Below are 19,147 nucleotides of genomic sequence, written 5' to 3'. Positions count from 1 at the left end.
TACACTTGTACACTTATACTTTGAGCATAGTTCCCTCTAAGCTGAGCAGTGAGCAATCACTCACTTAAAAATCATCATCAACTCAGAGTTTTCCAAACCTGCCCAGAAGCCAAGAGGGAAAGAGTGAGAGGAAGGAGAGAGAGAGGAAGAGAGGAAGAGAGAGAAACAGATAGAAAAAAGAGAGGAAGAAGAGAAAGAAAAAGAATGGGAGTAAGGAAGAGAGAAAGAAAATCAAACTCTAGTTTGAAACTAGCTCAACTAGTTAAATGGCATTTTGATATTGATAGAGTTACCCTATTATGAGCTCCCTGTTATAGACACACAGTACGGTATTTTATTTTGAAATTCTCTGAGGCAAAACAGGGTGGGTTTTTTGTTTGTTTGTTTGTTTATTCATTCATCCATCCATCCATCCATCCATCCATCCATCCATCCATCCATCCATCCATCCATCCATTCATTCATTTATTATTTCTGTGCCGCCCAGTCCCGAAGGGACTGCCGCTCAGACACTATACTTTTCCGCCCACCCACCCCAAAAAATTAGAGGGAACACTGACTTTGAGAACAAGTAAATGTTCTTAAAATGTTTTTTTCTCTCCTTTCTAAATAAGTTTAAGTCTCATTCAGTCCTTAAGGAAACATCAGGAAGTTGTAATTTATAAATTGAGATGTAATCCTTGATTGTACAACAGTTCATTTAGTGAGTGTTTAAGGTTATAACCGCACTGAAAAAGGTACCTTATGGCCAGGGGCGGATTGCTATTACCGCTGCTACCAGTGCGGTAATCCCAGCATGTTTTTGCTTCTGCACATATGCAGGAAGCAAAAAGCTTTTGAGGGGACATATATGCATGTGAGATTTTGGCGATTTTTTTGCTTGCGTGCATGCATGGAAGCAAAATATCACCAAAATCTCACATGCACATCGCCCCTTGCGAGATTTTTCTTCCTGCACATGTGCAGAAGCAAAAACACTCTGGGACAGGCGCATGCACATACAACCTAACTGAAGCTGCATGCACAGTGCAGCAGTCACTACCAATGCACCATCCTTTACTGTATCGGTAGCAACCCGCTATTGCTTATGACCATTTTTCTCACACTTATGTCCATTTCAGCATCCCCCATGGTTACATGATATAATTTCGGCGAGATTCTTTTTTAAAAAGTGGCAAGAAAAATGGTTAATTGGGGCAAAACTCACTTAGCAAATGCCTCACTTAGTAACATAAATTCTGGGCTCCATTGTGGCTGTAAGTCGAGGACTTCAGGTGCTTCCATGATCTCCCTTAATTCTGCCAGTTGTATGCTGGGATGCCGCAACACTTGTAAATGCAAGGATTGGCCCCACACAATTGTCTTTTTTAACACTTTCATAACTCTGAATAGTCACCAATGGTGGATTATTATTATTATTATTATTATTATTATTATTATTATTATTATTATTATTAATTAGATTTGTATGCCGCCCCTCTCCGTAGACTCGGGGCGGCTCACAACAGTGATAAAAACAATACATAATGACAAATCTAATAATTAGAATCTAAAATAACAATAGTACATTTAAAAAGACTAAAAAGCAAGGAACCCCAATATAAAAAACATACATACAGTCATATCATGCACAAAAACTTGTTGCTGGTTGAGGCCACTTCTTTAGAACCGTTAGTGGAAATTTACCGCTACTCACTGAACCAGCAGCGATGACCGGCGGTCCATGCTCCCGAAACAGTTCTCCGGTCACCGGGGCTTGCAAAAAAACTCTGTGCATGCGCAAAGGCTTCTATGCATGTGCAGAAGGTCTTTTCCAGGTGTTTTGCATGATGCAAAATGCACACTTCCATTGCGATGCAACCGGTGGGGCAGGTAAGTGTGACCCATCCCTGACAGTCATTAAACAGGGCAGTCGGTAAGTAAGGGCTACTGTAATGCTCTCTACATGGGGCTACCTTTGGAAAATGTTCGGAAACTTCAGATCGTGCAGAATGCAGCTGCGAGAGCAATCATGGGCTTTCCCAAATATGCCCATGTTACACCAACACTCCGCAGTCTGCATTGGTTGCCGATCAGTTTCCGATCACAATTCAAAGTGTTAGTTATGACCTATAAAGCCCTTCATGGCACCGGACCAGATTATCTCAGGGACCGCCTTCTGCTGCACAAATCCCAGCGACCAGTTAGGTCCCACAGAGTGGATCTTCTCCGGGTCCCGTCAACTAAAGAATGTCGCTTGGCGGGACCCAGGGGAAGAGCCTTCTCTGTGGCAGCCCCGGCCCTTTGGAACCAACTCCCCCCAGAGATTAGAATTGCCCCCACCCTCCCTGCCTTTTGTAAGCTGCTTAAAACCCACCTTTGCCGTCCGGCATGGGGGAATTGAGACCCTCTTCCCCCTAGGCCTTTACAATTCTATGCATGGTATGTATGTATGTATGTATGTTTGGGTTTTTTTTAATATATTAATGGGTTTTTAATTGTTTCTAACATCAGACTATTATTGTACACTGCTTTATTGTTGCTGTTAGCCGCCCCGAGTCTCCGGAGAGGGGCGGCATACAAATCCAATAAATAAAATAATAAATAAATAGCTGGATTGGCTAGTTTATTCGAGCTCAGATTGCTGCATTGTGCCTGCATTCTATGAGCTCCTTGATAAATAACGTAAAATATTGTCATTCAGTGTTTTTCCTTCATAGCAATGCTCCTTGAGCCAAAGGACAAGGGGCTCATTGCAGCTATGACTAGAAACTGTCATTTCTAATAGTACAGCATGCTATTTATGCCTGAAAAAAACATTAAGCAACCAAGAAGATGGGGGAGATGGCAACTAAAATGCTATTCTATTGACATACGTACATGTCACTCAAATCTGTTCCTGGCAAAGGCAGGTTTTTACAAATCCGATTCTTCAGAGATCTTCTCTTAATTGCTTTCTTAAATACAGCATCCTCGTGTTTAATGCGACTTGCAAGTTGAATAGATTTCTGAGTCGACAAGACGTGTATCTGAGTGGCATTTTTTCCCCCCTTCGTTCTCACTAAACATTTTCATAATGCCATTATGAAACATTCTTTAATGGGAGATCAAAGGACTTTCAAACTGACAGTGCTCCATGATTAGGTTTTTCTTTTTAAAGCTACAGTTTAGAAGGGAAAAATTGAGGGTTTTCAATGTAACACCCGGCGTCTGAAGGTTTTATTCCCGACTGTCAAAGGAAACTGACAAATAAGTGACAAGTACTACATATAATGGTCTAATTGCGTCCTCCCTCAAGCTGAGAGGAAAAGTTAGAGCTAGCATTTACACTTGAAATAGGGTACGCACTGGTGGGGGGAGATGGAAGCATTGTTAGTGCAGAGAAGCCGTTATAGATCTTGGCAGGTACAAAATAACATTGTATAAAAAGGTCCTTTTAGATCACATTTTATTGCAGGCATGCATGGAAAGACAGACCCCTTCCTTCATCTCTCTTCTACCACATTTTTTTCTTTGTTTGTCCCTAACTTCGTTTATGTTGTCCGAATCTATTTTTATGCATATCTCTCCATTTTCATCCTTCTCTTTTCGTGGCATCTCTCTTTTCATTTTTTAAATCCCAATGGTTGCACACAGACAGTAGTTTCTTTCATTATGCAATGTCTTAATATCATTCATACACTTTTATTGGGGGAGGAGGAAAATCCAAACATCATATTCCTTCATAATTTTATCATACTTTCCTACCACCCATCATTCCCAGGGGCAGATTCCTAACACCGCCACTAGGGGCGCACTGCACATGCAGTTTTGGTTAGCTTGCGTGTGCGCATCCCAGCAAGACTATGCTTCTGTGCATGCGCAAGAAGCAAAATCTCACAAGGGGACACCTGTGTTTAATTTTGGTGATTTTGTTTTGCTTCTGGACATGCGCATGAGTGTCCCAGCAAGATTTTACTTCTGTGCATGTGCAGAAAGCAAAATCTCATGAGGGGATATGCATGCATGTGAGATTTTGGTAAAAAAATTTTTGCTTCCATCCATGTGCAGAAGCAACAATTTACCAAAACCTTGCATGCGCATGCATTCCCTCACAAGATTTTGCTCCCTGTGCATGTGCAGAAGCAAAATATCACTTGGACACACATGCATGCTTGCGAACTAACCAAAGCTGCATACGCAGTGCAACGATCACTATCGGTGCAGCATCCTTATTGCTACCGGTAGTAACCCATTACTAATCATTCCCCTCTCCAGTTTTATTAACAAAATGATTATCTATCTATCTATCTATCTATCTATCTATCTATCTATCTATCTATCTATCTATCTATCTATCTATCTATCTATCTATCTATCTATCTATCCACCCATCCATCTATCCATTATCTATCTATTATCTATCTATTATCTATCTATCTATCTATCTATCTATCTGTCTGTCTGTCTGTCTGTCTGTCTGTCTGTCTGTCTGTCTGTCTGTCCGTCCGTCCGTCCGTCCGTCCGTCCATCCATCCACCCATCCATCTATCCATTATCTATCTATTATCTATCTATTATCTATCTATCTGTCCGTCCGTCCGTCCGTCCGTCCGTCCATCCGTCTGTCCATCCATCCATCCATCCATCCATCCATCTATCCATTATCTATCTATTATCTATCTATTATCTATCTATCTATCTATCTGTCCGTCCGTCCGTCCGTCCATCCATCCATCCATCCATCCATCTATCCATTATCTATCCATTATCTATCTATCTATCCATTATCTATCTATCTATCTATCTATCTATCTATTTATCTATCTATCTATCTATCTATCTATCTATCTATCTATCTATCTATCTTTATTCGACTTCTATGCCGCCCAATCGCAAAGGACTCAGGGCAGCTTACAAAACAATATAAAACAGATACAAAAAGATACAATGCAATAGAAGAAGTTGAATATAATATCTAAACTGAAACCCCATGATAAAACCCATTTGTTATAAAAGAAACAGTCATAATCGCATGCATACATACCATTCATACAGCTTGGCCATGAAACATGTACAATTCGTGACCCCCAGGCCTGTCAGAAAAGCCAGGTCTTTGTGGCCTTATGGAAGGCCAGTAGGGTGGGAGCAGTACAGGGATGTACTTGGTTCCATAGAGCTGGTGCAGCCACAGAGAAGGCCCTCCTCCATTGTCCTGCCAACTTGCATTGCTTAGTCGACGGGACCTGGAGGTGGCCAACTCTGTGAGCTCTTATTGGTGTCTTAGTTGCTTAATAGCGTATCTTAATTACGCTACTCATCTCCAACTAAGTAGCTCTCATAGACAATGGACTATAATTTCCATCTTTTTCAGCCACTGTGGACAATGTTGTATATGTGTGTGTTGAGGGGAAAGTATACAGGTAGTTCTTGACTTACAACTATTCATTTTTTAACCATTCAAGGTTACAATAGCACTGAAAAAAGTGACTTATGACTATTGTTCAGACTTACAGCTGTTGGTCACATGATCAAAATTCAGATGCTTGGCAACTGTCTCATATTGATGATGGGTACAGTGTCCCAGGCTCATGTCATCTCCTTTTATGATGTTCTGACCAGCAAAATCCATGGGGAAGCAGATTCACTGAACAACCATGTTACAATGGCAGCCCCATATCATAAAATGGGACTTAATGCATCTCGCTTAGCAATCAAAATTTGGGGCTCAGTTGTGGCCGTAAGTTGAAGACTCCCTATAATTTAATTTTTTGTTTGCTTCCCAAAATGGCAAGCCATAGAAAAGAAGGAAGAAAGGAAAAAAGGAAGGAAGGGAAAAAGGATGGAGGAGGAAGGAAGGAAGAAAAAAGGAAGGGAAGAAAGAGTGGAAGGAACTTCCTCTTTTACAACATTTTTACAACACCGTAGAGTGACTTTAGCATTTTGGCTCACTTTATATTCCCACATATAGTGGTACCTCTACTTAGGAACTTAATTCTTTCCGTGACCAGGTTCTTAAGTAGACAAGTTTGTAACAAGAAGCAATTTTTCCCATAGGAATCAATGTAAAAGCAAATAATGCGTACGACTGGGGAAACCTAGAGAGGCCCCATGGAGGCTTTTCCTTGCCTTTTCCGGCACTGCTTCCTCCCAGGAGATTCCTAGAGAGTTCCCGCAAAGGCTTTTCCCTGCCTTTTCCAGCCCTGTTTCCTCCCAGGAGATTACTAGAGACCTCACGGAGGCTTCTCCGTGCCTTTTCCGTTTATAGTTTTGGAGGCTTGGGTTTGTAAGTGGAAAATGGTCTTTGAGAAGAGGCAAAAAAATCTTGAACACCAGGTTCTTATCTAGAAAAGTTCATAAGTAGAGGCATTCTTAGGTAGAGGCACCACTATATATTGAAAGGGGAGTTCACTTTTTGCATGTCCAATAAGTCATTTTACCAGAGCACCTGTGTACATTGGCACATGCTTTCTGGTCTCCTTTACTACAATAAATTTTTTTCATCATCCCTTGGCGGTTGGAGACCTCTGGTCTGTATGCTTACTTGATAGGGTTCTTTGCACTGTCAGGATCCCGGGCTGTTACAGCTCCTATGACGGTATTTATCGGGACATCTTCCTTTACTTCTAATATATAAGCTGGTCTGCTGAAGATTGGAGGTTCATCTACATCCTCTACTTGAATTCTGACAGTAGTAATGTCCTTGAAGGGTCCCAGGTAGAGGAATCTGGGATCTACATGAGGATTGCTGGCTTCCACTTTCAGAGTAAACTGTCTCCGCTTTTCAAAATCCAAAGCCTAGGAAGAGAAATATATAGGTATATATCAAGAAGAATTTTGAGAAAGCATCCAGAAAGACCTGTCAATTAGAGAAACATTGAGTTGCAATGAATGAGCGTAGGCTAAATAATTTAAACTCAAGCTTTACTGTCCAATTCAGAATGAACATCCCTTGAATACAATGGAAAGCATAAATGTTTGTTTTGACTATAGTCAAAGAAGATTTTAATGACCATTTCCTAACAACCATCTCTTTGTCATTATAAATTGATGGATGTGCAGTCTAAAGGCTCTTTATTGGAAATAAAGAGTTGCCTAAGACTAATCAGACTTAAATACCTTTCTTTTATAATCACTATCAAGCAGTATAAAGGTGTAATTGAACACCTGATGTGCCAGGCTGCAGGGCTGATTATTTTCATTCTATTCAGTATTTTGTGAATTGTGCAAGTATATGCAAGCACCTACAGTACATCTGTATTCATCCCACTCTTCTGAAAACATTGATTTAAGATAAAGGTGTTCCTCATGTCTGAATTCTCCAACTCCAGATAAGCAAAAACATTTAAATGTTTTTAGTTATAAGATTTTTTATTTTTCTCCACCATGAAATAAAACAATGTATATCGTTATAAACACAACCACAATGCTTAAAATCAATTATATACAAACTTTTCTTTTCTCATTAGTCGCTTAGTGGAGGGTCTTATCTCTCCCCGTGTAAACTTTTCTGTAAATTTTTTTATATTATTAGTAATTCTTAAAATTCTAAATTAAAATTTTCCCCTCACTGTGTTACTACAAAAGGTTACAACAATGTAAAGAATAATAAAATCTCTTTTATCTAAATTTTAATCTTATATAGAATAGAATAGAATAGAATAGAATAGAATTTTTATTGGCCAAGTGTGATTGGACACACAAGGAATTTGTCTTGGTGCATATGCTCTTAGCGTACATAAAATAAAATATACATTTGTCAAGAATCATATGGTACAACACTTAATGATTGTCATAGGGGTCAAATAAGCAATGAAGAAGCAATATTAATAAAAATCTTAGGATATAAGCAACAAGTTACAATCATACAGTCAACATGGGAGGAAATGGGTGATAGGAATGATGAGAAAAACTAGTAGAATAGAAGTGCAGATTTAGTAGAAAGTCTGACAGTGTTGAGGGAATTATTTGTTTAGTAGAGTGATGGCGCTCGGAAAAAAACTGTTCTTGTGTCTAGTTGTCTTGGTGTGCAGTGCTCTGTAGCGACGTTTTGAGGGTAGGAGTTGAAACAATTTGTGTCCAGGATGTGAGGGGTCAGTAAATATTTTCCTCGCCTTCTTTTTGACTCGTGCAGTATACAGGTCCTTAATGGAAGGCAGGTTGGCAGCAATTGTTAATTAAAAATTATCTCTCTATATATGTATCTTTAATAAAAGAAACTATTCATAATATATAACCTACATCGTAAAATAAAGTTCTATATGTTTAAGTCTAAACAACAAGTAAAATTTGTGTTATATCATTATATAGTGCTACCGCCATTTAAATGTCAAAACATCTCCATTTGGAATAGAGAAACTATCCTTACTGTATTAAGATTTTGAAACAAACAAACAAAGAAAGGTCCATTACTCATGACAAGTATAATCTTAGCTGTGGCAAAGATTTTCGGCAACCAGTATCTGCTGGTTTTGATGCAAAGTGGTAAGAGTTTCAACTATTTATCAGGAGCACAAACACCATTTCACTTTTAGCAAGATGTTAATGGCATCAGCTTTGTTTAAGTCAACAGAAGGATGTTGACACATTTAATTTACAGTGGGTCCTGCTGGCAGGAGTTCAAATTCACACTTTCCCATCTTTTCTGAAAGGAACATTCCCAAATAGTCTTGCAAAACTCAATCAGCTTCTTTGCCATAACAAAACATTTTCCTCACGAATGAAAAAACATAGCATTTGTTTGGAATTGCCCTGTCTTTTCCTTAAAAGCACATGCCCCCAAATAGTACACTCTGCAGTCAAAAGCAATCAAGTGTAATATTCAGTAAATTGGTGCTGCAGAAATGCTATCAGCAAGCAAAATGATAACCATCATATGATTGCTTACTAACAAGTGCTGATGGTGAATTAATGTTTCTAGAAGGAGCTGAAGGAATTTGCCTTAATGGCTTTTGCTGTCCACAAAATTATTGTGCATCAGCCTTAATGGCATCTACTAGGTTTGTGGATAACCCGTATGCTTGGTAGTAGATAATCATTATGGTACCATCAGTGAAAAGCACTATTTCGAGTTTTATACTTGGAGTGTAGAAGAGAATCAAAGTAGAAAACCAGGAACCAAGGGGGTTGCCATGTAAGTTTCAGCAGATTTTGGTAAATCGATGTGTTACAGGCAAACTTTTTAACGATTAAAAGTCTTTATGCTACTCATCAGTGAATTGTATCTGTTCAGTGATACTAATAAAAAAGAAGATCCCGCTGTATGAGACCACATTTGGAATACTGTGTTCAGTTCTGGAGATCTCACCTACAAAAAGATATGATAAAATTGAATGGGCCCAAAGACGGGCTACAAAATGGTGGAAGGTCTTAAGGATAAAACATATCAGGAAAGACTTAATGGACTCAATCTGTATAGTCTGGAGGACAGAAGGGAAAAGGGGGACATGATCGAAACATTTAAACACGTAAAAGGGTTAAATAAGGTTCAGGAGGGAAGTGTTTTTAATAGGAAAGTGAACACAAGAACAAGGGGGCACAGTCTGAGGTTAGTTGGGGGAAAGATCAGAAGCAACGTGAGAAAATATTATTTTACTGAAAGAGTAGTAGATGCATGGAACACAGCAGATGTGGTTGGTAAACATGCCTGGGATAAACAAATATCCATCCCAAGATAAAATATAGGAAATAGTATAAGGGCAGACTAGATGGACCATGAGGTCTTTTTCTGCCATCAATCTTCAATGTTTCTATGTTTCTATGTAATATTTGCAGCTCAGAGTTGAAATGAGGTGGCCATTGGTGCTCTCTGAGCTTGGTTGTTTTCTCACAGACATTTCATTACCTAAGCTAGGCAACATCCTCAGTACACTAATGATTTTACCTATTTTTGGTAATTAAACATCGGTGAGAAAACAACAAAGCTCCAAGTGTTCAGTGAGTGTGTAAATAAAGATGTGTAAGTTGTTTGAATGAACAAAGTAGTAATAGAGTTGTCTCTTCAATGTCCCACTGCTTCTGGAAGTGGAAAGCGTTCAGAAACTCCAAATTGTGCAGTCGCACTAACAGTCATGGGCTTGCCCAGACACATGCATATCTCTCCAACACTCCGCGGTCTGCATTGGCTGCCAATTGGTTTCTGGACTCAATTCAAAGTGTTGGTTATGACCTATAAAGCCCTACATGGCATGGGACCAAAATACCTCCAAGACCGCCTTCTGCCGCATGAATCCCAGCGACGGGTCAGGTCCCACAGAATTGGCCTTCTCCAGGTTCCATCAACTAGACAATGTCATTTGGCGGGGCCTAGTGGGAGAGCCTTCTCTGTGGGGGGCCCGGCCCACTGGAATCAGCTCCCCCAGAGATTCGTACTGACCCCACCCTCCTCACCTTCCGTAAGAGTCTGAAGACTCATTTATGCTGCCGGGCCTGGGGCCATTACATCCTTGCCCCCTGGCCAATGAATGTGTTGAGAGAATGTCGAGTGAATGGAATGATTATTTTTTAGTCTTTTGGGGTTTTTAAAAGATTTTTAATTAATTAATTGGATTTAAGATTTTGTATTCTGTATATTATATGTTGTGAGCCACCTCATGTCCTGGATATCCAATTAAATAATTGAATAATTGAATAATTGAATAATTGAACAATTGAACAACTGAACAACTGAACAACTGAACAACTGAACAACTGAACAACTGAATGACTGAACGACTAAACGACTAAACTGTTAAACGGTTAAATGATTAAGCGGTTAAATGATTAAACGATTAAACGATTAAACGATTAAACGATTAAACGATTAAACGATTAAACGATTAAACGACTAAACGATTAAACGATTAAACGATTAAACGATTAAACGATCAAACAATCAAACAATCAAACAATCAAACAATCAAACAATCAAACAATTAAATAATTAAATAATTAAATAAAGTTTGTGACTGGGTGTAATTATACAACTACCTCCTGCATATGATAACAAATATATAAAACTTTTATTTTCAGAAAATAATATGTACACCTTATGTCTTCTCAGGGAAGTGGTATTTTGCCAGCTTGTTTAATTATGTTAAGCGTTCAGATAAGGTACATGAGCCATTTTTAAAATACCCCCCCCCCCCTTTAGTAATTCTTATGGTAACAATGAGAGGGACATTATTATTAGTCCTAAATAGTGTTTGTTCAGTTTGTTATCCTGTTCAACTTGTTTATTGGAAGGCTGAAAGGCTACTTTTAAGTATGCTTGTGTGTTTGTGCTAAGGTCTGGAAAAGGTTGGTAAAAAGTACCTACTGACAAATCACCCTGTGACTCTGAATCTCTCCTTACCAGGTAACAGCACTTGAGAGCCTTTTTCTATCAGCCAAAAACACTTGTGAGCCTTTTTTCAGTCTTTAGCCTTAGATTTCTGAAGTGCCCACGCATGTGGAGATATTGGAAATATTTATTATTTATTTGTTAAATTTATTGGAGCCCCATCTCGCCACGGGGCTCCTCTGAGTAGCTTACAAGTGGAAAAGAGAAATGATTTAAAAAATATAAACATAACAAAAGAAAAGCAATGAAACAATAAAAATCAACAATGAAAGTACAATAATATGAATTAAGAGGTAGGCAGAGGGAATGGGATGCATATAAGTATCCATTGCTCAGTTCTTATGGGTTCAAGGTAAACAACAACCAAAGAAGGTTAAAGAAGGATTAGGATTAGGGTTTACAAGGGAAGAGAAGGCTGATGAAATAGTTATTTAATTAATTAACTATCTATCTCCATGGCAGGCAAATGTATTGAATTATATATCCTTGGTGCCCTACTTTGTGCAGGTGCAGTAGCAGCTGGCACCAATCACTTATGTTGTCATTACCATTAGAATAGTCAACTTTAGTAATATAATTAATAATAAGGTACATATCTTCTACATGGGACTAGCTCTGACGTTTATTAGAAAACTGAAATTGGTGCAGAACGCAACTATTGTCAGGCATAGTACAGATATAATTACCCTATTTTTTGGACTATAAGACACACCGAAGTATAAGAGGTATATTTCAAAGAGGTAAGTAAGAGAAAAAGGTTTGGTCCTCCCCAGTGTGGGCCTCCCAAACACTCTGTGCACCCCGTTTTTGTGAAAACTGATTGAAAAACAGAGTGCGCAGACGGTTTGGGGGGCTTGCAGAGTACTTTTAGGGCTTGGGAGAAGGCAAAAACATTCCTGTTTTTGTGAAAAACAGACTATTTTTGCCACTCTTTTGGGCAAAAACAGGGGCATTTTTATTTTCTCCCGGCCCCCAGAAGCACTCTCCAGGCCTCCCAAACCCTCGGTACACCCCATTTTTGTGAGAAATGAGTCCATTTTTCGCAAAAATGGGACGCGGGGAGAGGGCTTTTGGGAGGCCAAAGATGAGTGTACTTGGTGTATAAGATGCACCAACATTTCCACCCTCTTTTAGCAGGGAAAAGGATGTATCTTATGCTACGAAAAATGGTAAGTAGTGCTAGATTGACTTCCATTGAAAGACTTCAACTCAGTTTCTGGGTTCTATTCAAAGAATTTGAAAATCTATATAGTCCTACCTAACTTCACCACATGGCTTTATTGTTTGATTTTATTAAAATAACATTTTTACTATGTTTTGGTTTTGTATTTTATTATTTGATTGTTGTTTCATTATTGTAAGCTACCATGAGCCACAACATTCAATGGTTTACAAATCTAATAAATAAATGGCATATGCGTCTTCTTGGCGTATCTTGAATACTAGGGACATCAACTTAGACAGAGCAAGGACTTTAAAGTAGACAACCCTTCGTACCGAAATGAAGACAAATATATATGTCCAAGGATAATGTTGCAGGATCCAAACACAAAAAAACTGCTGACCTAGACTGGCTCCTGCAACATTTTGTCCCATATAAAAAATTGGATATACTTTTGGATTTGGCTCTACATTCATTTCAGGATAATTAAATGATTTTTGTTCTCCTTTTATGAACCTTATAAATGTATATGCCTGGAGGCTGTTGGGGTCTGGATGGGTGTCAACAAGCTCAAACTCAACCCAGACAAGATGGAGTGGCTGTGGGTTTTGCCTACCAAGGACAATTCCATCTGTCCGTCCATTACCCTGGGGGGGGGGGGGCGGGAATTATTGACCCCCTCAGAGAGGGTTCGCAACTTGGGCATCCTCCTCGATTCACAGCTAACATTGGAACATCATCTTTTGGCTGTGGTGAGGAGGCCGTTTGCCCAGGTTCGCCTGGTGCACCAGTTGTGGCCCTACTTGGATAGGGAGTCATTGCTCACAGTCGCTTATGCCCTCATTGCCTCGAGGTTCGATTACTGCAATGCTCTCAACATAGGGCTACCTTTGAAAAGTGTTCAGAAACGTCAGATCGTGCAGAATGCGGCCGCGAGAACTATCGTGGGGCTTCCCAGATTCGCCCACGTTTCTACAACACTCCTTGGCCTGCACTGGCTGCCGATCAGTTTCCAGTCACAATTCAAAGTGTTGGTAATTGTTCTGTCTGGGTTCCCCCAGATGTCAACACCAACTAAAAAGAGTAGCCAGACACGCTGGTAAAAAGCAAAGTCATTTTATATCTTTGAAAACAAACACAGATAACAAAAACTGTTCTTACAAACTGGAATGCTATGAAGCTTCACAGAAGAGTCACGATGGCAAGACAATGCAACAGGCTTCTTGCTGGCACACACACCACTGTAGATAATAAAACCCACGCCTCCCCCAAGTTTTCAGCCTTCGAGGCCACAAGCCAGAATCAGAGACGCCAAGGATCGAAGCAAGGTCACAGGACTCCCAAAAGATAACTCTCCACAATACAGGAAGGGCGGGACTGCCTTTTCAACCTTTCTGAGGAGAACCACACCCAAAACCAGCTGTTGCCTATTAGGGATGGAAATACCTGGCTAATTGTCCCCTTCGTTGTGCTGCCCTTCTCTGCCTCATATCTATGATGGCTTGTGCGTTCTCATCTAATGACTCCAGGCTACTCGCTGGGGAGAGCTCCCCCCGGGGGTCTCAGGCTGTTCTCCCTCTTCCTCATCCTGACATTCCTCTTCCCCGTCTGCCTGGTCCTCCTCCTCCTCCTGTTCCTCGTCTTCCCCCTCTGAGCATGGAGCCGGCAGAGTTCCAGCCGTTCCCTGAGGAATGGCTGAATCACAACAGTAATGACCTTTAAAGCCCTACATGGCATTGGACCTCAGGCTGAATCACAACAGTAATGACCTTTAAAGCCCTACATGGCATTGGACCAGAATACTTCCGGAACCGCCTTCTATCACACGAATCGCAGCGGCCAATAAGGTCCCACAGAGTTGGCCTTCTCCAGGTCCCGTCGACCAAACAATGTCATTTGGTGGGCCCCAGGGGAAGAACTTTCTCTGTGGCAGCCCCGGCCCTCTGGAACCATCTCCCCCGGGAGATTAGAACGGCCCCCACCCTCCTTGTCTTTCGCAAGTTACTCAAGGTCCACCTGTATCACCAGGCATGTGGGAACTAAGACATTTCCCCCGGATTTTTATATTTCCTGTTTGGTATGTATGTGCAGTATGGTTTTTAATTGTTGGGGTTTTTATATATTTTTTATTATTAGGTTTGCCCCATTGTTACACTGTTTCTTATTACTGTTGTGAGCCACCCCGAGTCTTTGGAGAGGGGCGGCATACAAATCTAATAAATAATAATAATAATAATAATAATAATAATAATAATAATAATATGCATATGATTCAAATCATTAACCATAATTCACAGCCCCTCAGGACCTTTGGCATATACGCAACCATATTCCATATTTAGCTTTCATAAGAAAAGTTTACTGGAGATGAAGCACAAATGGGAGTCTTGTGATAGGTTTAGAAATCCACAGGGCTGATGATTTCAGTGCTAGAATGGATTCTGAAGTGTCTCCACTAGCGGCATTCAACAAATGATAGGGCAGTGTGGAAATATATTAGCCAAATTAATTTTGTTACATCTCCTGGGCCTTGAATTTAGCTGCCACAATAGAGGTACTGGTACTCTGGCACACAATAGATTCTGGTACTCTGAAAATATGTCAGAGAAGTGCCATGGCCATACCTTTAGCATGAAAAGAGTTACAGAATCCTTTTTTTAAAAAAAGCAGACAGAACATGGTTTATTATCTATTAACTTTCTTATGAAACATAGAAGACTGACGGCAGAAAAAGACCTCATGGTCCATCTAGTCTGCCCTTATACTACTTCCTGTATTTTATCTTAGGATGGATATATGTTTATCCCAGGCATGTTTAAATTCAGTTACTGTGGATTTATCAACCACGTCTGCTGGAAGTTTGTTCCAAGGATCTACTACTCTTTCAATAAAATAATATTTTCTCATATTGCTTTTGATCTTTCCCCCAACTAACTTCAAATTGTGTTCCCTTGTTCTTGTGTTCACTTCCCTCCTGAACTTTATAATATTGCTTATTTCTGATGCAATTTTTATAGCTCACCCGAATCAAAAGACTTTAGACAAGTCACAACAGAGTAAAACATACGGTATATAAAAAGCTAAACCAATTAGAATAGACCAGCTCACCCAGGACAGATGCCAATGATATTCAATTAGGATTGAAAGCTTGCTGAAATTATAAATATAATGCTAATGTGGTCTTTCTAGTCAACTCTAAGGTCATAATATAATTTTATTCTGTGTCATAGTGTACAATGCCAAAGAGCTGAGTGATTGTTCAAAAGGATATAAAAGGTATAATTAGTTTTAAATGATAATGAAATAAGAACAAATCACCCATAAAAATACTTGGGTATTCAGATACAAATTATGGTTTTGCCATCCAGCCATCTCAAGGTTCTCCCCCCCACCCCCCTTGGTGGCATTCTACTTTTCAGCTTTATAACTCAAGCTTTTAATTTACCTGTGACATTCTCATATGGATTTCCAGATTCAGTGCCTAACTGGAAGGGATCTAATTAGTTTATAGGGAAAAATTTTAATGTATACCACCCTTATGAGAAATGCCAGTATAAGACTGGAAGCAAATCTATCATCTGTTAAATGAAATGCTTGAAATGATAGTTCAGTTTTCATTTTTCTAACTACTGCTCCTTGTTATATTTATTTATTGCTTCCAGGGTTTAGTTTTTCCCTCTTTTTTTTTTTAAAAAAAATCAGAGTGTGAATCTGGGATATGGAAAAAAAATACTGTATTTCTCTCCTGAGGTTTTGAGTAATTACACCCTAAAGGGGGTTTTGCTTTCTTTTATGTAGAGATTAATAGAGCTAAATTTACAAAATAAGAGAGCTGCAGCTGGTAAGTCTTGTTCTTCTTTACCGTTAAATAACTTTTAAATTATGGAACAGATAAAGCTCTGTATTTGCACACATCAACTGTTTAAATACAGGAGGGTATTTTATGTTCACTTATTTTTAATGTGCTGCACTCTGAATTGTTAATTGATTGATTCAACAAGATTCTGTTTAATGGATGACTTTATCCTTGTGGAATTAGAACTGTCACCAAAGATCTTTTATATATTAAGGATTTTACCCAGTAGACACATTAAAAATGAGAATATCTTTCTGGATAAGACGTACCATCCTCTTACTGCCGCAATTGCTAAATCCCTTTTATCTTTAATATACTTTGGCTCTTTAATTTTATTTGTGTACAGATTGCATGTGTGTGTATCAATATTTGGCCTATGTGTGTTTTGTTTTATCAAGTATGATTCCCCCACACACACTTGTATCTATTCCCTGAGAATCTGTTTTTTCTACAACATTCCCATTAAGTTAGAATATATTGGGAATTAATAAACATGACTTTGTGCTTGAAACAAATGCAAAATTGCATAAATGATTAGAATGAATACAATAATTGAATTGTAAAGATATTCCTTGCATGTCCCTGAAGTGTAGAATTTTGGAACAATCCACAACCCAGCAATTGTTCTATCAGGTTTAGCTGAAAATATTTTCGAGACCATGCCAAGGTATTCAAAACATGCACAAGGATTGCACTATAAAACTTAAAGGATTGTTTCCCTACGTATCTTGCAGGAGACAATACAACTATAGGGATCCTACCTGTATTATTTATTTGATTTCTGAATCCAATAGATCTTTTGTTTAAGAACATCTTAAAAACTTCATTTTGCAGGTCACAATAAAAGCTGGAATGAAGCATCTTAGAATACCCACCTTTTTTACAATTACAATGCCTTCTTGCGTTTCCTTGTCTGTTGTAACCCCAAACATTTCTGAGCCATCCCCTTCAAGAATGCTATATTCCATCTCAGCATTTGGACCCACATCTGCATCATTAGCCTTTATCCGTCCAATTGGTGAACTAAGGGGTGCAGATTCTCCTATTTTGAATTGATAGGCACCTAAAGGTAAAGATGGAAAATTCCATCAGACACAATTAACATTATTTCAGCTTAGTTTAATTTAGTTTATTGATTAACTATTAGGCCATGTCAAAGTGCTAAGTTTCAGATCAACAGTAGCTTGGTCCTGGTTCAGATTGATTCTTCAAACCAGTAGCGCTGGCAGTGGGAGGCTCCGCCCACCCACCTGGGACACTTCTGCGCATGTTCAAATGCTCACGCAAACTGGTAGAAAAATAATTTACAACCCACCACTCTTCCAGACCCAAAAATTATTACTAAAGTCTGATAAAAAAAATTAAAATGGAATGGGACAAAATAAAATTTAAAATGAAATTGGAATAAAATACAATAATTTAATATATAGATATATAAAATATGATAAAGGTACATTATTTCAGCAATTTTCAACAATCTCTTTACATTTTCTTGTTATACCTGTTAGTTGCCGGTATCCACATCATTAATTACTATGAGATTGCAGCTCCTTTAAAAATAGGGAAGATTTCCTTCCTACAAACCAATAGCCTGGTTCACATGACAGGCTTCAAAGAATTAGACAGGGCTGGGATTTAGTATTACATGAGTATTATATGCCATTAAACCCATATAGTTAGCTAGTCATTATTAGTCTTAACCTCAAATTACTACAGATTTCTTTGTGCTAAACAGATCTTCACTATACAAAGAACCTGGCATAATTGTTTGTTCCTTCCAAGTGGCTCTTTAGATCAGGGACCGGATCTAGCCAGTGGCGTATTCCACCATTTGGTCCATGGTGCTACCCTGAAAACAGCAAGGGACTGGCCCACGATGCCTCTGCCCTCAAAAATAGAGCTTGGGAGGGCGGCATGTGGCCCTCCTGAGCTCTGTTTTCTCTGACAAAGGGTTGCAGGAGGCTGTCACAGCTGATGGAGCACTTGGGTCACCACAGGCATCTCCATCACAAATGACAGCGAGCTGGCCATGCCCATCTCAGCCCCCTGAGGTCAAACACAAACCCTGATGCGGCCCTCAAGGAAATTGAGTTTGACGCCCCTGCTTTAGACTGTCAAACTATCTTTCCTCTACTTATTTAGAGGGATAGGGGATCAAATCTGGGATCATCCTCATGCAAATCATGTGATCTAAGGCAAAAGGGTCACCCGCCTGCACCATTATCTTTCTGCCAAGCAAGCACCATGATTAGTTATGGAAACTGAAAAGTGCACAAGCATTAAAATGTGGGGTTTCTATAAATAAAACTGGCATAAGAATTCTTTAATTGCAACAGTATGATGCATGACGTGGGTTATCAAACTGGTGACTATGATACACGTTACTTTACTTTGAGCAACTTAGTGGCAGCTGCAGATTAAAGAGACAGCTCTTGCTTTTAAATCCCGTCAGTCAACAGAGCACTATGTGTGGCAGAGAAATGGTACTACATCTACTAATTTAGCATGAATCACTGACATAAAGAACAAATCTAAATCAGGCTCATTTTAGCAATAGCAATAGCATTCAGACTTATATACTGCTTCACAGTGCTTTACAGTCCTCTCTAAGTGGTTTACAGAGAGTAAACATATTGCCCCCCAAAATCTGGGTCTTCATTTTACCAACCTTGGAAGGATGGAAGGCTGAGTCAACCTTGAGCCAACTGAGATTCGATCTGCCAAACTGCTGGCAGCCGGCAATCAGTAGAAGTAGCTTGCAGTACTGCACTCTAACCACTGTGCCATCGAGGCTCTATCTACTAATTTAGCATGAATTGTTGACATAAAGAACAAATCCAAATCTAGCTCA

At 39.3% G+C, this 19,147-nt stretch overlaps 1 protein-coding gene across 2 annotated transcripts in view; it reads right to left on the bottom strand.

Moving 5' to 3' along the window:
• The window catches only part of LOC139164681 (cadherin-6), a 108,526-nt gene that overhangs the window by 20,770 nt on the left and 68,609 nt on the right, over positions 1-19,147 (bottom strand). For both annotated transcript variants that reach the window (XM_070747117.1, XM_070747118.1), the window contains exons 5-6: positions 17,172-17,359; positions 6,503-6,756 (exon numbers count right to left, since the gene is read on the bottom strand). In XM_070747117.1, the coding sequence (XP_070603218.1) occupies positions 6,503-6,756; positions 17,172-17,359 (442 nt within the window). The remainder of the gene's footprint in view (positions 1-6,502; positions 6,757-17,171; positions 17,360-19,147) is intronic.

Source organism: Erythrolamprus reginae, chromosome 3 (genome assembly GCF_031021105.1).
Source record: "Erythrolamprus reginae isolate rEryReg1 chromosome 3, rEryReg1.hap1, whole genome shotgun sequence".
Taxonomy (NCBI): domain Eukaryota; kingdom Metazoa; phylum Chordata; class Lepidosauria; order Squamata; family Dipsadidae; genus Erythrolamprus; species Erythrolamprus reginae.
This window is presented reverse-complemented; position numbering and strand designations above follow the sequence as displayed.